A 26466-nucleotide genomic window follows, 5' to 3' on the forward strand; every position below is an offset into this window, starting at 1 on the left:
AACATTTTTGTTTTTTTTTAAATAATGAAAATTTCTCCAACTAGTGAACCATCACCTAATCTATTACTGAGTATTCTCCAGAAGGTACCCTCAACAATTCCAATGAGCTGAGGGGGAATCACTTCTCTCAAACAGCTTCAACATCATGCATTCACTACACCTAATACTACCCTCTGTAGATCTTCAACCCATGGACTGCCTGCTCTGGTGAGTCTCATACCTGCAGCTGCAAAGCTGGCAAATTCTGTTCTTAATTCTGCTGCCCCTGCTCTCTAAAATCTTTCCTCTTCTAAAACAATTTCATCCCTTCCTTTACAATTGAGTCTTAAAGTTATATTTTCCTTTTTTCTTATGGTAGATAAAGGCATTCAGTCAAACACTGTTTGGCCTTTAGACACAAAGGAAATTTGCCTTCTAGTCTCAATTCAATCCTAGGAAAACCTTCATTATACTGTTGGGAAAATGTACTGCAATTTGGCAATTTAGTATTACGGTGAAACAATCACACATCAGCCATACAAAAGTAGATACACCTGATAATAAGATATGATTATCTGATATTTAAGCCCAAGTGCTACTTCTATCACTTTAAACCATATCAAATCAGTGAATCACAGTTCTCAAATTATAAACAATAATGAATTGAAATCCAACATATATCTTGACTTCTTATTTTTGGATGATAACAAGCATTCCAAGGTTTAAGATACAATCCAGCCTTTTAAAACCTGTACCCTTGGGACCAGCCCACAGAAAATCCTGGATGACAGAAATCAAACCCCCCCTTGTAAACAAAGTCTTACCAGCTTATTCCACATATATACAGTATTGCTGTGTTATCAAAAATAGAACAAAGCTTATGAATAACCAGTCATTCATTAGGTTTAGTTCCTTATGAAAATTCTGGCCTGCTCCCAGAAATTCTTACACCTTTGCTACGTCGGAGCTTAAAGCACTTTATAAGCCAAATCGGATTCTGATCTCCTCGCACCTTTAAATGCTTTCCGGCACTTCAAACTATTCTGGCTTTAGTTTCCAGCAAAAACCTAAAAATCTGCTGCTTTTGTTTCTTTAAACTTGAATGTGTGCATGTGAGTGAGTGTGACAGTGAGAGAGAAAAACTATTGGCCCTGGTTAGGTTGTTACACCAACAGATATCCATTTGCAAAAGTCAAATAATAGAATTGTACTAATAAGAATAATGGTAATTTTTTTTTATTTTGTTTTATGCACTGTATGCAACTATACTTCATGCCTTATTTCATAATACTATCATATCTAGAATTTATTAACATTACAATCAGGCACCATTTGCATTCTTGTAATGTTTACATTCTTAAAATCATCAGCTGATTGTGTTGTACCAATATCATCACAGCCAATAGTTGCTAAATGAAATGCATTTCAGAGATTCGTTTTTTGTAAATTCTCAGAGGTGGGTTTACAAATGCAACTTACTTTATTTATAAACGCAGTAAATTAAAGGAAGTAAAGCTGTGATTTCACCAGTATCAGATGTTGCTTTTACCTCTTCCAAACCCTTTTGCAACCTGCACATTATTCATTTCTTCAGCCACAGCTACAACCGTAAATTTAGTGGCATACTTTCACAACATTTCCCCACTCCACTGCGCAATGGATAATAAAGATTTATTTTATTTATATTTGAAGCACGATTGAAAATTAGCAAATTTTTTACATGTCAACAACTGTAACACAACCCTTAAACATGTGTTATTTATGGTAACTGACATTGGCAAATAGCTGCTTCTCAATTCGACTGTTTATATCGGTGCTTGCTGTTGCTTATGCCAATGTCTTGCACACAGCAGTAAGTGGTTGTTAATTATAAGAAATAGTAATGAATTCTTAGACAAGTCAGAAGGTTGGTAAGCCCGATTTAATGTATGACGATTTGCATTTAACCTAATGAAGTTTTGCTTCTAGGCCTATTTGTTAGTTAAAAGCTGATCGGATATAATAATCATTATCAACGGTATCTACTGAAGCTGAGACAGGCACAGAAAGTCTAGCCTAGTGTAATCTACTGAAAATACACCTCACGCTATACACTATGTATACGGTGGAATCATGTCTTTGGACAAAATTTTAATGTTCAAATGAGACAAGAGATCACATGATACACAAGTACAGTATACAGTATAGTATGCAAATTAAGGTTCTTTTGTATGCTGTATGTTTTAGAGTTTCACAGAATGTTTTCATTGGAAATAAACTGAAACAACGCATGGTGCCTCCCTCACAGCCGCTCAACAACTAATGGTGGCTGATTAAAAAAGTTGTGGGCCATGGGAGCTGTCGGACAACAGAGTGCTGGATTTAGAAGGCTGGACTGCATTTCAATTAAAGAATTATAGAGATGTATAGTTTATATTAGAGGAAGACTTCAAAAGAAATACATAACCTTTTATCAAACAATTTTTTCATTTGCTTGTCATAAAATCATAAATATAGTACAGCAGAATTACCTCCCAAATGTTTCTCAGTGATTTCATGTAGATACATTAACAAAACTTTCATAAGATGTATCATTAGCACTTTAACCTAAGAAAAAATAATGAAGATTTTCCTTTGTTGTAAAAGGATTTGATAAAATGTTACTCCTTTGATATTTAAAAAGATAAAAAGACATTTTTAGTTTGCCTTGTTTCTACATACACAATTCAATTATGTCTTACAAATGGTAAGTACTGCCAAAAGATTACATGAAAAAAATACAGTAAACATGAGTGATTTATAACCAAATAAATGTAAAGGTCACAATATTAACAAAAGTAAAGGGTCACTCACCTCCATACATTTTCACATTAACTGATGCCTTAGCTGATGGATCATTCTTGAATGCATTTCTTGAATTTGGATGGAAAAGTGTAAAGTTGCAATGATGCAACTTACAATCTAATTTTCTATAAATTAAAACCAAAGGAACTGGTAAATCCATGCAACGTCGTTTCATTCTAGCACCTTTAAAAACTATCTGACATGGTTCATCTCCTGGGGAAGACTGCAAAAGAAAAAAATTTTGTTACAAAAAAAAAATACAACTTGGAAATAGCTAATGCAATTCAAGACAAAACCTCTTTTGACACTGATAAAACTAACATATTTTTCTTAAAACCAAAAACACAGCTGGATGGGGATAATCATTTTACCTTTGTCTATCTGTATGTGTTACTAGAATGCCTCAAGAGTGGGTGGAATGAACTTAATCAAACTTCGCAGATACCTAGTTTCTTAAAACAAATTAAGATTTTCTTACGAACAAAATTTATTTTTTAATAAAAGCTCCATATTTTATCATATCTTATTACTGCATCATGCAAATCCCAGACATGTCAGTTCACATGTAGGTTAAAGGATCAGGTGGCTCACACGGGCTACTGTGTGTACCTACAGTCCCTTAGTTTTCCAATAATTAGCTGAATCATTCTCCGTGTGATCCTCCCGTGACAGAGCAAGGGTTTGGGAAGAGGAGGATGTAATACAGTATCCCCTGTATTTGCAGGGGTTAGGGACCACAACCACCTGCGATAAGCAAAAATCCACGTTAAGCTGGTATCCCCAGCATACTTTACTCAATATATTAAACTGATCGACAGTTAGAGCTACACCCTTCTCACCCTTATCTACCAGAAAAAGACTGGGAATTCCACAGAATTATGCTATAATCTTACCTAATTTACTATATTTTCCTAGTTACTGAAATGCAAAACCGGTTTTGACATAGGAAAAACCTACTTTGGGTAGTTGCTATTGAGTCCTCAAGGAGTTACCCTTCCATGGTCTGCCAGAGCTCCATGGTGACCAGACTAATATAAAAGATTTCTCTTTTAGTTGGTCTTGTAGCCAGGTATTGTGTCGTAATGGTAAACACTATAACACATGATGGAGTATATTGGACTCAAAGATAAAAGGGCATTTTCCCTTATCTTCAGACAAGCTGAACCCAGTTTTCCAAGGTCAAAACCTGCAAGAAGGAGAAGTGACTATTTTGCATGTGAAGTGACTATTGTGCATGCACATCTGCCATCCTGTTACAAATGGACCAGCAAAGGACCAGGGAGCCATTACTCTCTGTTGGTCAATGCAGGATGATCCCTTGCCCAAATTCCATGCTTTTTCGTCTGGGAAGTGGGAGGGTTTGAGGATTCAACAGTGACTACCAAAAATAGGTTTTTCCTATGTCAAAACCTGTTTTTTGATAGTGTAGTCGCTTGTTTCGTCCTCAAGGAGCTTTACAAAGAAACTGACAGGTGACAAAAGGTTGTAGCTCTCAAATTTTAATTCCAACATCCCAAAGAAAAAACATTTCTGGTCTGAGGTCAGGCCACAAGTTTCAATCACCATTCTTTAATCTAAAAACCCCTAGGGTTTTGGTAACAAAAAACAAGAAACTAAACACAAACTTACGTTTTTAGGGTGAACTTCTGCAGTGACTTACCTAAGCATGCTGGGTATGGTTGCAGTATTGTCACACATTCCCCAGCAATAGTCAGCATACCCACCTGGTTTTCCACTGTAGTGCCTTTGGCGTCAGGACTAACCATACCACCTACTGATACACAGTGTAGTCGAATTTGTTCAAGCTCATGGCAGTAATGTTTTAAGAACACTGTCTCTGATGACCACCCTGTACTTTTGGAGACTTCTTCAAAAGAGACATTTCTGAAGAAGGCCAATGATGTACTTATTTTCCAAATATCATGTGACTAGGAAAGAAGTGTGGGTTTACTTTTTAATGAGGGACACTAAAATTATTCTCAGCCCTTGCAGAGAGAGTGGTTTATTCATGCTAGGGTGTAGGAAAATCGGACCTTCTGGGACGTTTGCCGTGACCTCTAGGTAATACTTAAGTGCTTGAATCGGGCATAATGTTTTGTCCGCTGAATTGAGTTTTCTTATCAGATTTCTTCTTAAAGGATCCTCATTCTTGGTCAGGAATGATCGGTCAGAGGACAATAATAATTGATGGTCAGCTGTTTGCGTGATGTATCATCCCTGTCTAAGAGAGCCCAGTTCACTAATACCGTGCTCCTGATGCTAATGCAATCAAGAAGATTGCCTTTCGTAGCATGTGGGTTGTGGTTGTGCTGGGCCTGCTGAATTGAGGGGTTGATAGAAGTCTAAGCACCTTGTTCAGGGACCAAGTAATTGGAAGCCTTTCAGAGGCGGGTCTTTGCAGACCACAGAAGGGAAATGACAACTTCTATACTAGAGCCATTCCAGAATCCATAATGCAAGGGTTCCATTAACAGTGCCCTGTATGCCATGATTGTTGTAACCGCAAGGCATTTGTCTTCAAAAAGGTATATAAAAAAATTTAAAAGTGTTTCCATAGAAATCTCAACTGGCTTCTCAGTATGGATATAATGTAACCATATCTTCCATACGGACTGGTATTGTCGGATACATGATGTCTGTAATTTTTGCACTAGGTACCTAGCAATGTTGGGTGAGTACATTCGTGGACTCAGCAATTCACGGAGTTTTCTGAGGAGCCTATTTACAAGTTATTTGCAGGAACAGTCACCCCTTCGCGGATTTTTTCTTTTGTGGATACTCACTACTTGTGGAATTTTTGTAGTTATATATGTCAAGGTACCAATTTTCAAATACAGTAATATTATTAATAATGTCATTAGTACTGTCATAACAGTAAATAATAATGTACATTAATAATGATAATACAATAATAGTAATAAAATTAAATAATAATACAGTAATATTAAGTAATACGATTAAATAATAATACAGTAATATTAAATAATAGGAATAAATAATATAATACGTAATACCTGTAGTAATAATAATAATACAATACTACGTACTGTAGAGTACACAACACATGCGCAACAGAGATATGTAGTATACTATTAGAAGCTGGGGAGTGGTGCTGGGTCATTTGGCCATATGCATCAGTATTATGTACATACGTGTACATATGTATACGTACATACACGGTATTGGAAACAACAACATTGGTACTCTACGCATACTGTATATTTTATAGATGTTTAGTTTTGCTGTAAGATGATTTTTAAGTATATATTATGCGCATACTGTATATTTTATAGATATTTTGTTTTGCTGTAAGATGATTTTTAAGTACATATTACATTAAGAGTTTATTGGCTGTCATCTGCAAAGCAGCCACTCCAAGAATGCCATTCATTTTCCTTGGTGCTCATTGGCTGTCTACTTGGCACTGGTTGGCTGGAATCTCATGGTGAATCTGTGTGTGTCCACACATCTTTGTGTCTCATGTTAAAATCTTTGTGTATCTCGTGTAATCATGCCCTTAAAATGCCTCCTAAGCGCCCAACTCCTTCTAAGGCTTCTGGCAAAGCGCCTAAACCAAAGAAGGTGGTAATGAAGCTCGATGAGAAGGTAAAACATCTTCATATGTTGAAGGATGGTAGATGTTTAGCATCAGTGGCTTGCCATTTCCATGTGAGTGACAGTACAGTGTGGTACATCAAGAAAAAAAAGAAGCTGAGATATGAAAGGCTGTAAGTATGAGCTCCTCCGGTAATGCAAAAACAGTTTCGACAGTGCAGGATAAGACAACCTTGAAGATGGAATCTACACTGGTGTTTTGAATAAAGAAGTGCCAAAAGAGGAACGTATCGCTGGAATCTAACCTTATTCGCAAAAAAGCGCGACAAATATACCAGCAGTATTTGACTGATACAGAAGGCGGCGACAGGAAGGCGATGGAGAAGGGGAATTAGAATTTTTGGGGTTCGACGAACCAATGGAAGAAGAAAAAGAGAAGGAGGAGGAGGAAGAGGCACAAGCAGGACCTTCGTCAGCTCCTCAAGGTTTTCAGGCCAGCAAGGGGTGGTTCCACAGATTTAAGAAGCGGTTCCAAATGAAGAATGTTTCTCTGCAAGGAAAGGCAGCATCCGCAGATATGGGAGCCACGTGAAATATCCGGAGACCTTCAAGAAACTTATAAAAGAGAAGGGCTACCATCCAGAACATGTGTTCAATATGGATGAGACAGGCCTGTTCTGGAAAAAGATGCCGTCCCAGACATTCCTCATGAAGGAAAAAGCCAAAGCCTCCAGATTCAAGGGCCAGAAGGATAGGGTTACCCTCGTCATGTGTGGCAATGTGGCGGGCTTCATGCTAAAACCAGGCCTCATTTACAAGGCTGCAAACCCCAGGCCCTCAAGAATTATACCAAGTGCTTGCTGCCTGTGTTTTGGATGCACAACCCCAAGGCCTGGATCACCAGAGCCCTTACAGATCACTGGTTCGTCCAAAGTTTCATCCCTTAAGTTCGGCAATATCTCAGTGACTTGTGTATGGAGTTTAAGGTGTTGTTGATTATGGATAATGCTGGTGGCCACCCTGTCAATCTTTATTACCAGGGAGTCCAGCTCGAGTTCCTCCCTACCAACAACACCTCTCCCCTCCAGCCTATGGACAAGGATGTGATCTGTGCCTTCAAGGCACTCTACACCCAGAACTCTGGACACTGACAGTGAATTTTCACTGAAGGAGTATTACTGTAAATTCACGATTGCCATGTCTGTCCATCACTGACCGATCGTTGAAGGACATGAAGAAAGAGACCCTGAACGCATGCTGGAAGATGGAAGATGTTATGGCCGGAGTGTGTTCGGGATTACAGGCGGTCCCCGGTTTACGGGGTTCCGCTTCTGCGCCGGTCAGAACCCGAAAAATCGTCAGAAACCGGAAAATTGTAGAAAATCGTCAAAATCATAAGAAAACCTTACTTTTAATGCTCTGGGTGCATTGAAAACGACGTAAACTGCATTATTATTGAGTTTTACATCAAAAAAACCTTCAAATTATGATTATTCTGCCGTTTGGGCCAAATTTCTTCCGTCCGATTCGGACGACGACGCGTCAGAAACTCGAACATGCGTCGTAAGCCGGGAAATAATTTCTGATGAATATATTTGAAAAGCGCCAAACCTCGAACGCCGTAGTCGGAACCGCCGTAAACCGGGGACTGCCTGTATAAGGACTTCCCTCCTGAAGAAATTTCAACATTTGGCCATTGACAAGGCAGTCCAGTTGTCGAGGATTCTGGGTGGCGGAGGCTTTGATGACATCAGCAAGGATGAAGTAGGCACCCTCCATGATGTCCACTGTGACCCCCTGATGGACCAGGATTTGGAAGAGCTGACGAAGTCTGCCTGCAAGGAAGAAGACATGCCAGGTTCAGGAGACGATGAGGAGGATGAGGGCCTGTCTTTGGAACGTCTGTCTCAATTTAAAGAGAATAATCAAGGGGGCACAGGATGCAGCTAAGTTATGGGATCCTTACATGGAACGCTCCTTAAAGTTTCCAAATGCCCTTGATGCGGCACTGGAGCCCTATATCACGCCCTCATCAGCATACAAAAGCAGCGACAGCAGCTGCCTTTTATCATGTTCATCAAATGGATGAAGAAGGACCTCCAAAGCCTCTGGAAACCCCTGAAGAAATGCCTGAAGTGACTGAAGTGCCCCCCCAAACACCTGAAGAAGAGCCTCCCCAATCGTTTGAAGAAGTGCCTTCCCAACAGCCTGAAGAAGGGGAAGAGGCACCAATAGGGATGTAACTATTCTGCTTTGCTATGCAGTCATATCTTCAACGTCATTCATCGGACTACACAGCTAATTCATCAATTCATCATCATTCATCTATAATCAACATTCATCACTGGTGAGTATTATTATCAAATACTGTATTTTTAATATGCATATGTGAATTACGCACATACCAATATTTCCCCTGTAAAAGAAAATGAGACGGCTTGAATAGTAACTGTATGGAATAAAACGTGCGTGCCTGAGTACATATGGGGGACTGGATTACTTTTACAAATAGCCGTAAGCCATGCACTACGTACGTATATTTTTAAGCGTTAAATGTTTAAAATAACTTTGAAATGATATTGATAATAATAAAATTTCAAAGGTTAATACAGTAATAGGATAATAATTTAAGGGTATATCTGATGTAGGATGATACTTTAAGGTATACATTTGGTATTTGAACTTTTAAGATAGGCACTTATAAGCATTTTCAAAGGGAGTGGTTAACTATTTGAGGATTTTAACTATTTGAAGGGGGGGGTCCGGTACTCATCCCCTGCGAATATGGGGGCATACTGTAATTTTTACGGTAGATAATATTTTAAAAATCCATAGGTGAAGGTCTTGGCTCAAAAAGGAGGAGGATGCGCAGACGACTTTCCCCCCTACTGTCTGGGATAGAACAGTGGACGGTAGTGGAACTGATCTCTTTGCCAGTTGTTAAAGTAATAAGAACCAATGGGGATATTAAGTAAGATGTTCCTTTGAAGGTTAGAAGTTTGCTCAAAACCTTTGAAATCTGGGACAATGGAGAAAAAAGATATATCGTCCTCCATTTGTTCCAATCTTGTAGGAAGCATCTCTTGCTGTTGCCTGACTGTCCAAGTTCGGAGACACATATACTGGGAGTTTGTGATTCTTTTATGTGGCAAACAGGTCTACTCCTGGTTGTGGAAGCATGTTGGCTATTGTTTGAAAAGTGGTTGTCCAACATCCACTCTGTTGAGGCTGTCATTTTCCTTAATAAGAGAATCTGCTATTACACCTAGAGACCCTGTGAGGTGAATTGCAGACAGGTGTCAATTCTTTGCTTACCCCATCCAAAGGATGGCTAGCATTATCATATTGAGAGGAGGTGGGCATGATCCTGACCTCTTGATGCAGGACATTGCAGTTGTGTTGACTAGAACCAACAGAATGTGTGTCTCTTCTAGATGTCTGAGTTTTTTGAGAGACAAAAAGACACCCATCAGCTCCAAGAAACTGGCATGACAATTCCTGAGAATAGCTGACCACCTCCCTGCCACCTGAAGATCCTCCTAACCTGTCAGCGAGGCATCTGTGTGTATTGTCACTCATACAGATGGAGGAGTCAGGGTAACCTGTTTTGCCAGAGATTCCTTCCAAGTCCCAGGCTGAAGTATCTCCCAAACTTTTTTATTCTTTTGATGAGATTGGTCTGGCATCTTTTTTCTTGCATGTAAGAGAAATGTTTCTACTGTGGAGGCTAAATGACAGCCTGTGGGAAGGACACTTTACACTGCTAATGAGGCAGGCGAGAGCACAGTTCAAACTTGCCCTTAAGCATTGCAGACTGAATGAAAAGCAACTAAGAGCTGATGCAATGTCTAGAAAATTAGACTCTGGCAATTACCCTCGTCTTTGGAAGGACATTCAATCCCTTAATCCCAAAACTAAGAAGCTATCACAGAGAGTAGGAGAAGCCGTCAGTGACAAGGTTATCGCAAGAATGTGGGGTGATCACTTCAGCACTATCCTGAATTGCATAAACGATCCAGACTCCTGCAGGGATGTAAATAACCTCCTTACTGATAATATTGTTTCATTTTGCCGATCGTATTACACCAGGTAACATCAGTGATGCCATAAGCAACTTACCTAATAATAAATCGCCCAGCTGCGATGGTCTGCCTGCTGAAGCTTTCAAATTCTGCCATCCAATAATTTACATTTTGCTAGCTGCTCTATTCAATGCGTGCATAATTCACCAGTTTCTCCCAGACTCCCTACTCTTAATTCACATAATACCATTAATAAACAGGTTTTGACACAGGAAAAAGGGATTTTGACAAAGTAAAAATCTATTTCTGAGGAAGGTCCCGTGTCACCCGGTGAAATTCCATTATAGCACTAATTTCTAGGTATAATATGCTAGATATACCAGAGAAAAAGAGCTTTCAGGAAAGCTGGGTTACTACCCCAGATCGAGCGTCTTCTCTAGGGAAGACATCGGTATAACGAAGGGTGAGTGAAAGATCACTACCACGGAGTCTTACCAGAAAGATCTCTCCCTATCAAAACCCCCAGAACAGAGCGGTGATCCGTTACAGCCCCCACACCCAACACCCGCCAGCTCGGCGACACCAGCGCCACCTACCTCATTCCATGCTAGCACTAACCCCAGACTTGGCATGTGCAAGTGGGGGGAGCAATAGGTGAGTCAGGGGAGGGTCACCGGACACAGGACCTTCTCAGAAATAGATTTTTCCTTTGTCAAAAATCCCTTTTCTGAGTCCAGTCCCGTGTCAGCCGGTGAAATAGTGACAGAGAATCATGCCAAGGCTGCAACTACGAGGAAACAAGGTAATCTGAAGAAAAAAAACAAAATTACGAAAACAGTTTTAATCAGGGAATCTCTTACATGTAGCAAGAACACTAAACCTAAGGCACATCAAAGACTTAACATTACGAAAAGTGGGAAGTCCCCAGCACGACGGGAAGAGGCCCCAAAAATACTTAATACTACTAAAGCATAAAGACATATGAAATTTGCATAGAAAATGGCATATACAATCTTAAAGCTACACACGTAAACTTAAGCTAAACACGTAAGAGACAAAACCAAATGGGAAATAAAATATACAGTACATATACATATATCTGGGGTACATGGAGCCAAATAAAACTGCCCAGTACCCCACAAGAAAATACAATCATAACATGTCAGATTACAGTTTTCCACTCAAGAGAGACAAGATACATCAATATGAGGAGCTAGGCAGTGAGGCATGATCAACCAGGAGGATAAGCAGAGAAATAAATGAGGCAGGCGTGGCGGGGGGGAAAGGGAGGATAAGGATATGATTAGTTAAGGTGGGGAGATGACACTTCCACAGCTATTGTAGAAAATTTCAGGGCTTTGAAGATTTTAAATAGTGGCGTTTAAACACTAGAGGTGATTTCCAACCCGTGTATTTAGATAGTTCTGAGAAGTCCATATTATGAAAGTAATTAATGGAAGTAGCAACTGCTCGAATATCATGAACCTTAGAACTAAATCTGGGTTGGCCTGTTTAATAAAATACAGAATTTGTTGTCTTATAGCATTTAGTGAAAGAGTACCACCTTTCTCCCTGATAAAAAGAGGACCCGACTTACTCTGTGGAGTTCTTAAAAGGTAAGATTTAAGTGTATAAACTGGACATAAAGACTGGTCTTGTGGAAGGGCACCACCTTCCAAGGAGACCATCTGTCTTGTGGGTCTTCGTTTTTAGCTAAGAATCTAGGTCAGGGGAAAGGAGGACCTCTCCGGACGGGGAGGAAGTTCACAAAATTATCACCTCTAGTGAGAGCCGATAGCCTGAGATTCTAGCACCTGAAGCCAAGCTAATCAGAAATAAGGTCTTCCTTAACAGATCCTGATAAGAGCATTGAAAGTTGTCCATCTCTGATGCTAACTTAAGGACGCCATTGAGAAACCACGTAACGGAATGTGGGCGTGATACGGTCTCAGACGAGGCGCATGCTCTGGGGATAGATGAAAATAGGAATCTGTAAGGTCGATTTTAAAGTCAGATAGAAATACTTTCTTCAGGGCTGACTTGGCTGTGGTAATAGTGGCTGGAGCAAGGCCTTTTCAAACAGTGATCTAAAGAAAGAAACTCCTAAATTAGTCGTCATGATTTTGGCTTCAGATGCTTTCAGGAAGGAGGCTAACTTTTTGACTGCTGAGTCATACTGTCTAAGAGTAGAATCTCTTTATCTGATTCAAGAAACAGAGTGTTGACAGGGGTCAATGTTTGCTCCTTTTTGGGCTGCGAATTTTATAAAGTCCATAAAACTAGGGCATTCTGAATTCTTGAGGAAGCTGACACAGTCTTGGTTTGTACTGTCTGGGTCAGTATGGGCTTGGGAATCCAAGACTCCAAGTAATCCCAGTTCCTGAAGAAGAGGGAACCAATTGCTCTTCGGCCAATAGGGGCTACTAGGGCTGGTTGACCTTTGAATGTCCTGAGTTTGTGTAATACTTTCAGCAGTAAATTTATTGAGGGAACAGATAAATTTTTCTCCCAATTGTTCCAATCTATTGTCATTGCGTCCGGGCATGGCATAAATACCTGAGGGTCCAGGTTGGGGCCACATAACAGGGGAGCTTGAAGTTGCTCTCCGTCGCGCGAACAGATCCACTTGGAGACCCGAACCCGGCGGCAAATCCATTTGAAAGACTCCTCCGATCCAGGGACCACTCCATCTCCAACGGAGTAGCCCTGGACAGGGAATCCGCCACCACGTTCCGCACTCTCGCTAGGTGGGTGGCTGACAGGTGCCAGCCGTGCTTGTTCGCCAGGGAGAAGATAGCAACCATTACTTGGTTTACTCGACCTGATTTGGAGCCGCCCTGTTGATGCAATGAACTACCACTGCGCTGTCCAACACCAGCCTGATATGAATCCGGCTTGGGGGCGGATTTTCTTTAGAGTTAGAAAGACCGCCATAGCTTCCAGGGTGTTTATATGGAACTGCTGAAACATTGTGGACCACGTTCCTTTGTACTTTTGTTTTGGTGAATATCCCTCCCAGCCGCTTAGGGAAGCGCCTGTGTGAACAACTAGCCGGAGGGGGAAATTGAAGGGAACTGACTTGACAGGCCTCTGACTGTGGCCCAAGGCCGCAGTCTTGTTTTTAAGATTCGAGGAATAGAGGAGACCTTGTCTCTGAGCTTGACATTGGCTCGACTCAGCCACACTCTGTTTATGTCTTTTTAGTTTCGCTTTTAAGAGCAGGTCCGTTACTGAGGCAAATTGAAGAGACCCAAGGACCCTTTCTTGGGATCGAAGGGATGCTGATTGATTTTTGAGAAATTTCTGGTGAGAGATGCTATCTCTTTCCTCTTGGGAGGCGGGAGAGATAACGTGGAGAGGACAGATCCCACTGGAGACCCAGCCACTGAAACCGGGGCTCGAGTCAGGCGGGACTTCTCTGTTCAGTTGAAAACCTAACGACTCCAGGAAGTTGATGACTATGGACGTGGCCTTCTGACACTCCAGAACTGTTGGTGCCCAAATTATCCAATTGTCTAGGTATGCTGCTAGGGGATATCCTCGGGACCGGAGTTGTTGAACTACCGTGTCCGCCAGCTTGGTGAATATCCTGGGCGCAATGTTTAGACCGAAGGGCATGACCCTGAAGGAGTAGGCTTGATTCCCGAGTCTGAAACCGGGAGAACTGAGAGAAGTTCCGCGCAATCGGGACGTGATAATAAGCGCCTGAAAGATCGATAGAGGTGGTGACGGCTCCACGCGAAGTAGAGTCCGCACTGAGCTACCGTAAGCATGCGAAATTTGTCGATTTTATGTAGAGATTTAGACGCCACAGATCCAGGATCACTCTTTGCTGATTGGAGTCTTTTTTTAAACAGTGAACAACCTGCCTTGAAACTTTAGGTGCCTTACTTTCTTTATTGCTTGTTTGTTGAGCCATTCTGCCACGTAATCCTGTAGGATTGATGAGGGTGGCTGGTAAAACCTGGGTTGGAGGAGGAGGGTCCTTGATCCAGCTCCATCCTAGACCTTTGGACACAATGCTGTGTGCCCAAGGGCTGAAGGTCCATTGGTCCCTGAACTAATACAGGCGACCACCTACCTGTGTTCTCTCAGTGGGAGGGAGCGGGTTTGTTCCCTCTACCACGTCCAGGTTTTCCTCTTGGGGTGGTGTTTGCTTTTTCCTCTGTGAGGGCCCCTGCCTCTTCCCCTTGCTTGCATCCTGTTAAGGCCGTGAAAGAATCCACGCCCTCATAGGTGGGGTTGTATGCTGGTGAGGCAACATACGAGGGTGCAGCAAGGGAATGAGCTGGTTGGACCAGCACATATTGCTGGGGGTGAGCCTTGAGGTGGAGGGGCTGTGCCACTGCCGAGACCGGGACGGCTTGAACTACCGCCTGATGGTGGGGCCTCTTATGCCTCCTGAAATGTTTGCCTCCTCTGTCTAGGGGCCGCCAGATTCTGGGGTCTTGGCGCTTGTAGGCAGAAATGCCCCAGCGAGAGCGCAGACTCTGGTTGGCCCTCTGTAGCCTCAGCCATAACATTCGTGAACCTCTTCTTCTGGGAAGAGGTGAGGCCCCAGATCGAGCTTTTACGAGCTTGTTAGGCTCGCATTTTGATAGTGGCATCAGCAAAATGAATTTTCTGCATTCCAGTCTGGCCATGATGAATTCAAAAGGTCAGACTGAAACCCTGCTAGCAGGGACTTAGCCAAGACTTGGAAAATGGCTCATCCACGCAGGAGACGGCAGTGGCTTCCGTGAGGCAGACGGAGTTCAGGGACCGGGCTAGCTTAGTCCGGCATCAAACTCCGCTTTAGCAAAGATTCCGCAGCTTGGGGGCTGTCACTGAACTGTGAGGAAGCACAGAAGGGGTCCAACTTCCCACAGTGAAAGTGGACGGAGCATCCATCCAGAACTCGCCACTCCCGGGAATACCAGGGAAGTGGGGTCTGTTTCAGCTTGCAGTAATGGATTACCATCAAAGCACGCCGGGCCGTGAGCCAGAGCAACTTTGTTCAAACAGGGGTTGGTGTTGTCTCCCAGGGCAAACATGGTAAAGTTGCCCTTGAAAGGGGTCAACTTTTGTGTTGTCTGCCTGCCACTCCGCCAGAGTGCGCAGGAGAGCCGATTGAGCTTGGTCCCTAGGGACGATGACAGTCTCCCTAGGAACCTTATCCGAACGTACCCATGCTTCCTCTGTTAATCTTACGGCCTGGGTAGGGGGCAAGAGATCGGGGGGAAGAATTTAACTCCTCCAACCGCCTCGTACAAGACCTTCAATTGTAAGTTTGCCATCATGTTGATGGCCCGGAGGGCAAAACGCCAAGGGTTACCGACATCGAAAGGAGCGGGAGGTCCGCTGTGTCGGGAATGACATACTGGGGTTCGGCTGGGGGTGGCGCAGCCATTCCCGCCAGTATATTGTCATACTGGCAAACTTTTCGGATATCTTGTTGAACTTGGAGTCGAGTATCCTCCGTGAACCTTTTAAAAAGCTGGTTCGCAAACGCCTCCAAGGCAAAAAGGCAGGCTGGCGAGGAGGGCTTGGTTTTGCTGCCCTCTTACTCGCGCTTTGCCGGAGGAACCAGACTTGCTCCCGGAGGCTGGGCAGGTGCTGAGACCTTAGCCTTCGACGGGGGAAAGGCGATGCTTTCTTGGAGGACAAGGACTTATAGCCCTTCGCCTTCCATGAAGTCTTCAACTTCAACTTGGGGATAGCTGATGGAGCCCTATCACCCAAGGAAGAAGACTTCAAAACCTGAAAAGGAAGAAATGGAAGAAGCTGGGGAGTCAAAAAGGGGGCCCGCCCCAACAACCTCACCTGCCTCGCTACTTACCACCTGGTCCTGTTCTGCAGCCATAGGTTCCAGGTCTAAGTCCAAGGCGCGACGCCCTCTGAAACCTCAGCGAGAGGATATCCACTTGGGGTGGCTGGGTCGTGCATCCCGGATCTGCTGGATGATGGGGTGGCAAGATCTTCTGGCACTGCGCCACCACCCGTCGCTGGGGTAGAGCAGGTCCCTCAACTTCGCTGTCGAGGGACGTAGGGGCTTCCCGACGGAACATTTCTACCAAACCCAGCCACCCAGGCCCGGAGGGATTCCAAGGCTGACTTCTTGGAGGACTCGTCCACCTGTAAGAAAACCAGCAATTAGCCAAGACGAAAAACAGTCCGGGAACCACGTAAACAATATTCATTATGAGGAGCGAAACGGAGGAAGACTGTCACTCTACCGACCATCCTGGACGGTTGCTGCGCAAGGCTAAGCAAACCTCACAACCATCAGGGTGCCATACAATTAGATCATCGAGCCGGACCGCACAACCAGCGTGGTCCGCACACTACGTGACTGTAAGGTTGCTGGAGTGACGCAGTACACCCTGCCCTCACAGCGAACAGTCTGTAAGTGGAAAAGATGAACCTACCACTCTAAGCAATCTAAAGAAGGCCGGGAATTTCACCAACCGGAATAATCAGGGAGAGAAGAAATCCCTTATCAAAACCACCAGGCCAATAAGCTCTAAAATACACAGAGTGGAAGGTAAGATATTTCAGACACGGGAATACTCCGGGAATGAAAGGAATGAGACAACAAGAACTCACCGCAAGGGCTGCCAGTAAAAATAACGGGGGAACCCCGGGGTAGAACCGACACACGTATATATATAAATGAGGAGAGTACTTGGTTAGATAAACACACTTATCTAAATATGTATATTCATAAACAATAACATTAAACAAGTGATGGTACAAAGGGCAATGTCTGGAGACCGGAGGGATCCGCCCCCTTATATAATTATATGAATCCTTCCTCACTTACTTCCCCGCCAGAGAAACAAGGTGGGCAAGATGCTCGATATACATAACATAAGTATAATATAAGCCGGAGCAAGTATAATAACCCAGCCAAGTAACCCGACGGGAGAAAGAAGTGGATAGAGTGTTCAACACGCTCGAGCTTGGAGAGTAAACGAACCACCAACACCAACACAGCGATGCTAGGGACTGTATGGGAGGGAGCAAATCCTCTACCAAATGGAGGAGTCCCTGAACTCGGAGAAAACGCCATCTAGCGCCACCCGCACGAGTAGAGCAAGGCTGGAGGGGTGGGGGGAGGGGGTGGAGTAGGGGAGAGGGTAGGCTACGAAGAAAGAGAACAGGAGACAGGGGAAATATATAACCCGGGCCAACTGCACACATACACCACTCCAAGAAAAATGAAACTTAGGAGGGTGGCCTACTACTAAGGGAGGGAAGCGACTGAACTCATGCCCGACTCCTGCCTAGGCAAAGCCTAATAGCACCTAACCTAGTATAGGCTAGGAAAATGGAAGGAGTAAAGGGAGGGGGAGGAGGAAGCAAACAGGGAGAGAAATTTTGTGCCGAGAACCAACCGGGATCGAGAAGAGGGGGCAAGAAGGCGATTAGCCTAGAGGAGACACATCCAAAGAACTCTATTCCCAAAGGAAGGAAGAGAACAAGGGGCTCACTCTGCCCACCAAAAACGACCCTGGAGGAAACAGCAACCAAAACTCCTCAACCTGATGGATCTCCACGCCGAGGGCAAGGGGATGGAAGCAAAATAAGCCTACTCCACTAAATAACCATCACACATAAACATGGAAACAAAAATGTGCTCAATAGGGTGCGAGCCTACCACCGGGGCAGTGGTTAGATCTGAGGCCAGCTGCCACCACGAGGAGGTAAACAATGAATAAAATAAATTAAACAGAGAGCACCATCGCTAAGAATAAAATAATTAGCCTAATACAGACTAAAAAAATAATAAGGAACCCAACCTGGGGGAGACCTACCTGGACGGGCATCACCTCAAAAAGGCCGGTAGGCCAATAATAAATGTAAATTTGAAAAAGGGGGCCACCGCAGGAAACCCGCCAGGAGGAGAACCATGGGGCAAAAATAACATCTATAACGACAAGGAGACAACCCCAACAGAAAAGAACTGATGGGGTCGCCTCGCGGTCGACATGGCTGGCGGAGGACGCCGTGGCGTCATAATAAGATCTCAATATTTATAGAAAGACGAGACCATAACAGCCAAAATATAGAACAAAACCCCACAATAAGATGGTACTTAACTTGGAGATAGTAAATCTGCTCGATGACATGGCGAAAGATGAAATAAATCCAAAAAAAGGCACGAGCACACAAAAAGAAAAGGTAGCTATCACATGCTAGAAAATGGAATGAGGTAGGTGGCGCTGGTGTCGCTGAGCTGGCGGGTGTTGGGTGTAGGGGCTGTAACGGCTCACCGCTCTGTTCTGGGGGTTTTGATAGGGAGAGATCTTTCGAGTAAGACTCCGTGGTAGTGATCTTTCACTCACCCTTCGTTATACCGACGTCTTCCCTAGAGAAGACGCTCGATCTGGGGGTAGTAACCCCAGCTTTCCTGAAAGCTCTTTTTTCTCTGGTATATCTAGCATATTATACCTAGAAATTCGTGCTATAATGGAATTTCACCGGCTGACACGGGACTGGACTCAGAAAACCTATTTTTGGTAGTTGCTGTTGAGTCTTCAAGGAGTTACCTTCCATGGTCTTTCAGAGCTCCATGGTGACCAAACTAATATCAAAGAATTCTCTTCTAGTTGGTGTTTTGGCCAGGTATTGTGTCGTAATGATTAACATTATAACACATGATGGAGTATATAATGGACTCAAGATAAGAGGGCACTTTTCTTATCTTCAGCTGTAGCTGAACCCAGTTTTTCCAATGTCAAAAGAACCTGCAAGAAAGAGAAGTGACTATTGCAGCATGCGATCCGCCTCTTGTTTACAACCGACCATTAAAAACCAAGGAGCCATTACTCTCTGTTGGTCAATGCAGGTTGATCCCTTGCCCAAATCCCATGCCTTTTTGTCAAGGAAGTGGGAGGGTTTTGAGGACTCAACAGCGACTACCAAAAATAGGGTTTTTCCTACGTCAAAACCTGTTTTTTGATAGCATAGTCGTTGTCTCGTCCTCAAGGAACTTTGCAAAGAAATTGACAGGTGATGAAAAAGGCTTAAGCTCTCATTTTTTAATCCCAACACCCCAAAGGAAATGACATTTCCGGTCCAAGGTCAAGCCACAGATTTCAAGTCCCATTCTTTATTCCAAATATTCTTCAGGTTTTGACACCAAGGAACAAGAAACTATACACGAACTTATGTTTTAGGATGTAGTTCTACTGTGGCTTACCTAAGCGTGCTGGGTTTTATTGCAGTACTGTCGCCCCTCTCCCAGCGATAGTTAGCATACTCACCGTCAATATGACCCCTGGTTTTCTGCCGCAGCACCCAGGGGTTAAGACTAACTATGCCACCTACTGATACACAGTGTAGTCGAATTTGTTCGAACTTGTGGCAATGATTTAACTAATGACAACCCTGTGCATTTGGAGACTTCTTTGAAAGAGATATTTCTGAAAAAGGCCATAGACGTACAGTGAACCCCCATATTCGCGGGGGATGCAGAGAAACCACCCCACCCCCACCCCGTGAATAGCTAAAACTGCTAGAATACTTAAAACCCTCTAAAACACTTAGAACTGCCCATTTTGATAGCTTAAACCAAGAAAACCCTGTAAAAATGCTTATACCTTAGTATTTTAATAGTTTTATCACAAAAAGTGCATTTATTCATGAAAATTATATGAAAATACAGTAATTAGTGAATATTTATCAGTGCAAAATACCCATTTTTAAATGGGGAATTTCACAAAAATGGCTAAATATGTTCCACAGAGAAACCTGCAAGGAGAAAACTGAACACAGAGTCCACTGAACCATGAGAACGCTTCCATGGGGGTTTACTGTACTTACTTTCCTAACATCATGTGACCTATGGAAAGAGTGTGGATTTCCCTTTTAATGAGAAAAACACTACAATCATTCTCAGTCTTTGTAGGGAGAGTTGTAACCAAATTTGTTCTAAAGGTGTAGGAAAATAGGACTTTCTGGGGTGTTTGCTGGACTTCTAAGGTAAACCTTAAGTGCTTGAACCGCATAATGTCTTGTCTGCTAATTGAATTTTCTTATAAGAATGAATTTCCTTTTTAAAGGATCTATATTCTTGGCCAGGAATGATGGGCCAGGGGACAATAATAACTGATGGTCAGCTATTTGTGTGATGCATCATCCCCATCTAAGAGAGCCCAGTTCACTAATACTGTACGAGCTCCTGATGCTAATTATTAAGTACACTATTCCTATGAAGGTTAGAAGTTTGCTCAAAACCTTTGAATGGAGGAAAAATTATCGTCCTCCCCTTGTTCCAGTCTTAAGGAAGGCATCACTTGCTGTTGCTTGACTGTCCAGGTTTGGAGACACATACATTAGGAGTTTGTGATTCTAGTATGTGGCAAATAGGTCCACTTCCGGTTGTGGAAGCATGTTGGCTATTATTTGAAAAGAGTGGTTGTCCAACATCCAATCTGTTGAGGCTGTCGTTTTCCTTGACAGAGAGTCTGCTATTACAATGAGACCCCTGTGAGGTGAACTGCAGACATGTGCCACTTCTTTTGCGCCATCCAAAGGATGGCTAACATTACCATATTGAGAGGAGGTGAATGTGATCCAGACCTCTTGATGTAAGATATTGTGGTTATGTTCTCTCTCTTCTGGAAGTTTGAGTTTTTTGAGAGACAAAAAGACAGCCATCAGCTCCAGGAAATTGATATAACAATTCCTGAGTAGCTGATCACCTCCCTGCCACCTAACAATCCTTCAAATTTCCTTCCAACCTGTCAACGAGGCATCTGTGAGTTTGTCACTCATAAAGATGGAGGAGTCAGGGTGACCTGTATCACCAGAGATTCCCTCCAAATCTAAGGCCGAAGTACCTCCCCAGCTCTTTTAATCCTTTGATGAGGTCTGTCTCGCATCTTTTTTCTTGCATGCGATAGCCAGATTTTGTTCACATTTTTAGTTGCAATTTAGTTGCAGCAGGCCCATCATACGTTCTGATTGCCATCTAGAAACTCTGGGCTGTGCAAGGAACCTTTTGAGGACTTGCCTTATTCTGTTTTGAGTATGATGGGGAGAGACAACAGGCCGTGAAGAGTATCCCAACACAGTCCCAGCCACTGAAAGTGTCTGCTGGGCGTGAGGCAGGATGAGTGTCTGCTGGGTGTGAGGCACGATATTTTCAAATTTATAATAAAACCTTTTGACTGCACTGCAGTCTGTTGACCATTGCTCTTAGGTTTTTCAAGCACTCTTTTCTTGTGGGCCCCCAGATCTTTTTGTCTGAGTTCTCAAATGAATACCATTGTTAGCTTTGAAAAATATTCTTTAGGCAATGTTTAGCCCAAAAGGACACGACTTTGAATCTGTACGTATCTTTCCCTATTTTGAACCTTAGGAGGGGGCGGAGGGAACGGCTATAGGGATGTGCCAGTGTGATTCTTTCAGATCCATAGAAACTGTCCGAGTCCCTTTTTGAAATGATTCAATGTACTTACGCAACAGTAATTATCCAAAACTTTCAGCAAACAATGTGCTTCTTCAATGTTGATTGGTTGAGGATCACTCTTCTTTTGGATGAGTCCCTTTTGAGGGCACTGAAGAGACATACCTGGTGGCGAATATACGCAAGTTTCTGTCCCCCCACAGGGAAAACTTCCATTGTCTGTGATGTCATTGAAGCTGACCCCCAACCAATATAATTCCTCTTGGTATCTTGCCTCCTCCTCTGCCTTCACCCTTGATATACATTCCAGGTGTTGTTTTTCCTTTTCCCCTACAAGATGGTTTTTGACCTTGTGAAAAGGGATAGCTTGAAGTTCTTTACTGTCCCTTTGCAGGAATTGTCCTTCTGACCACCTGTTTTTTTAGGGAAATTTTTGGGGTGACTGAAGGTGTTATATGATTTTTGATCAAAGTGAGCCTTTTTTGGGGTTGGGTAAAGGGAAATTTTGGGTTCTTTGTTTCCTGAATTCCTCTTTTCCCAGAAGAGCGTACACTGTACAATTCTGTTGGTGGGCATGCTCGTTGAGTTGAGCCACAACAGACTCCTCTAACAGGTCCTTACAGAAGGGGTTAGAATGTAATAATGTAGTGACATTGGAGAGTGATTTGATGGCGCTCTCCAATACTTCCATTCACAATTTTATGTGCCATTCTAGGAAGTCAAAGAGTGCTTTCCATCGGGTTCTCATAAGACTTTTGGCCTCAACAGCAAAAATTATCCTGGGATGCTCTGGAAGCCTTAAGATGGCAACTTCCAGCAAGGTAGTAGAGGTTATAATGCTAAGGAGTCGGAGCCTAGCATAAAATTCTGACAAGGCTACTTGGTGAGCAACTTGGGTCTAATTCAAAAAGGAAGTAGAGATCCATTTTTCACTGACCTGATAAAGGGTGATTTCTTTAGTTTTTAATGCTATAGGCAACAGGTAAGAAAACCATTTCTGTTAGTAGTTTCTCCAAGTCTGGTGAGGGTGGTACCAGGTGCCATTCTGTATTAAGGAATGCTGCCGTTTGTAAATTCTACATTTACACCTTCGATCATAGTTTTTCTCTCATTAATTACCTACTTGCCATTGGGAGAGAAAGTGCACATTGAGGTGTCACACCAAGGATTATCAGTATCATCAGGGGTGAGTATTGGAGCCCCTATTATGTTTTCATCTGAAGTTCTGTATTCCAAACTGACCCATTGTTGTTTCTAGTTGGAATTCTAAAATCAGACCTTGTTTGGGCGGCATTTATCTACACTCACTTTTCAGTTACAGGATGTAGTACTTTTACACTTTGGTGCGTACATGAGTGACTGACTTTGCTTTTCAGAATCATGCTTCATGTCCCTTATATATTGCTATTCTGTGGCAAGGGCATCTTTGATGGTACTCAATTTCCTTACGGAATTGATCAAATGGCACAAACTGTGTATCCCTTTTGGGGGAACTTGTTGCAAACAGTGTATCCCTTTTGGGGGAGCTTGCTGCATACTGTGTATCCCTTTTGGGGGTACAGGTCAATAAAAACTCAATTTCCTTACAGAACTGATCAAATGCCAAACTGTGTCCCTTTTTTGGGGGAGCTTGCAAAACTGTCTATCCCTTTTGGGGAGCTTGCCATAAACTGTGTATCCTTTGGGGAGCTTGCCATAAACTGTGTATCCCTTTTGGGGGAGCTTGTGCAATCTAATTGAGCTTCAGCAACGAAACTGTAACTGCCTGTTAATGAAGGGGCAAAGAAGTCCTCCCAAGTTACTATACCTTTCCAAAAAGTAGACATTTCAGTCTGAGTTAGTGGACCCCAGTATCCCTTTTGGGGAAAGATCCTATTCAGCAATGATAGCTGCATGGGGAATAGAATTCCTTCTGGGAGGTTTCTCCCATGGCTAGCTTAAATTTATGTCCCAGAGCCTTCTGGGTTCAGCAGGAGCCATTTCAGTGGCAATGTCACTCCATATTTTTAATAAGAATGTGAACTCCAAGTAAAGATTCCTCTACTTCCTCCACAGGGTTAACCTGGGAGGTATTGGCGACTGCTGTTAACCCTTAAACGCCTATTGGACGTATCATACGTCGACTAAAATTGTCTGTTGGTGCCGAGTGGACGCATTCGTGCTCGACTACAAAAATTTCAACCTTCCGGTCAACTTTTTGACTCAACCTGGTCGAAAAACGCAATTGGCTAAAACTCTTACATTCTAGTAATATTCAATCATGTACCTTTTTATTTTGTAAAAAAACCAAAGTCTGCTAGCACAATATTTCGATTTATGGTGAATTTTTGAAAAAAATTTTTTCTTACGCATCGGCATGTAACTCAGCCGAAAATTTCATAAAACTTTCGTCATTTTGTCGTAATTTTTGCACTGTTCTATATTAGCCGTTACATAAAGTTTTATATATGAAAATGTGTGCAATTTCATGTACAATACAGCAAAAATACAACCCATGGTTGTAGCTTTTATCAGTTTGGAAATATTTTCATAAAACCACGATAACTGCCAAAATTTCAACCTTCGGTCAACTTTGACTCAAGAAATGGTCAAAAACGCAATTTTAAGCTAAAACTCTTACGATCTAGTAATATTCAATCATTTACCTTCATTTTGCAACCAATTGGAAGTCTCTAGCACAATATTTCGATTTATGGTGAATTTTGAAAAACGTTTTCCTTACGTCCGCTAACAGAAATTCTTTCACACGCTTGTCGTAATGTTTGTTAATGTTTTATATTAGTTACTTACATAAAGTTTTATATATGGAAATTCCGCAATTTCATGTAGAATACAACAGAAAATAACTCATGGTTGTAGTTTTAATTTTTGAAATATTTTCATATAAATCACAATAACTGCCAAAATTTCAACCTTCATTCAACTTTAACTCGAGAAAATGGTAAAAAACGCAATTATAAGCTAAAACTCTTACATTCTAGTAATATTTAATCATGTACCTTCATTTTTGCAACAAACTGGAAGTCTCTAGCAAATATTTCAATTTATGGTGAATTTCTGAAAAAAAAATTTTTCCTTACGCTGCACGCTTTAACTCGGGTTACATCTCAGAAATTCTTTCGCCATGTTGTCGTAATGTTTGCATTGTTTTACATTAGTCGTTACATAAACTTTTATATATGAAAATGTGCGCAATTTCATTTAGAATACAACAGAAAATAGCTCATGGTTGTAGCTTTTACCAGTTTTGAAATATTTTCACATAAATCACGATAACTGCTGGGCTTTCAACCTTCGGTCAACTTTAACTCGATAAATGGTAAAAACGCAATTTTAAGCTAAAACCCTTACATTCTAGTAATATTCAATCTTTTAACTTCATTTTGCAATAAATTGGAAGTCTCTAGCACAATATTTCGATTTATGGTTAGATTTTTATTTAACATTTTTCCTTACGCTGCGCGCTGTAACTTGGCCGAACATCTCAGAAATTCTTTCGTCTCGTTGTCGTAATATTTGCACCGCTTTATATTAGTCGTTACATAAAGTTTTATATAAAATGAAAATGTGCAATTTCATGTATAATACAACAAAAATAACTCATGGTTGTAGCTTTTATCAGTTTTGAAATATTTCCATATAAATCACGATAAATAGAAAAAATTCTACTTTAGGTCAAGGTTTAACTTCTAATCAAATGGTCGAAAACTAGCAATTGTAAGCTAAAACACTTACAGTCTAGTAATAATCAATCAATTAGCTTCATTTTTCAACAAACGGGAAGTCTTGCACAATATTTCGATTTATGGTGAATTTTTAAAAAAATTTTTTTCCGCCAAACTTATTTGTTCATGCATCATTTTGTGATAATATTTTCTGTGTTGCTTTGATCGTTTTAAAATTTGTTATATACCAAAATCATCACAATTTAGTGTACAATACAACTAAAAAAATTAACTCATTAGCTTTAACCGCTTTGCTTACAGCATTTGTATACAATTATATACGAGTTTTTTTTTCTGTCATATATTCCAATATTTATATATGATAATGATATTTTTTCATTTCTGATGGTTGCATACCAAACTTCAGGCAATGACAAAAAAATGAGCCAAAAATGAACTCTTAATCTTAAAAACTAAGCGTGCAGTGATTTTTTGAAAAAATTTTTTTCCGCTTCCAGGTTAACTCACCAAACGCCTGCATACATAGACGTTTTTGTAAATAGGGCTTCGGCGTTAAAGGGTTAATGGGTTTTGGCCCAAGCATTGATGTTGTTCAGAGGATGGGTTAAATATCTGCTGCCGAAGCCTGCTGGAAAGATAATCTCCCCCTTTCTCACCCCTACTGAACCCTAGGCCCCATTGAGACAGCTTAAACAGAGCTGTTTCGTCCTTAAAACTTGCTGCCAGGAGCATACTACAGATCTCACCCACATCTGGCGACCAAGCAAATTTTCCTTGTTTTTTACAAGGATTATACCCGTGGCAGGTGGTATGGGCCGTACCCACTGGCAAAAAATGAACTGAGCAATTTGCTACCGAATACTTAAACTGAGGATCCTGCCCAATGGCGGCCCTGTAGTGATATAAAGCAAGTTGTTATTAGAAGCTAAATTAGTTAGTATTAATTGCTTTTAAGTGAGGGACACTTCTGTAGTTCCTAATATAGTTTCCATATTACACGTTAATT

At 42.0% G+C, this 26466-nt stretch overlaps 1 protein-coding gene across 1 annotated transcript in view; it reads right to left on the minus strand.

Moving 5' to 3' along the window:
• The window catches only part of LOC136841199 (uncharacterized), a 272290-nt gene that overhangs the window by 48842 nt on the left and 196982 nt on the right, over nt 1-26466 (minus strand). Inside the window, exon 7 of the mRNA XM_067108236.1 lies at nt 2812-3025. Coding sequence (XP_066964337.1) covers nt 2812-3025 — 214 coding nt within the window. The remainder of the gene's footprint in view (nt 1-2811; nt 3026-26466) is intronic.

The sequence above is a fragment of the Macrobrachium rosenbergii genome, chromosome 8 (genome assembly GCF_040412425.1).
Source record: "Macrobrachium rosenbergii isolate ZJJX-2024 chromosome 8, ASM4041242v1, whole genome shotgun sequence".
Classification (NCBI taxonomy): Eukaryota; Metazoa; Arthropoda; class Malacostraca; order Decapoda; family Palaemonidae; genus Macrobrachium; species Macrobrachium rosenbergii.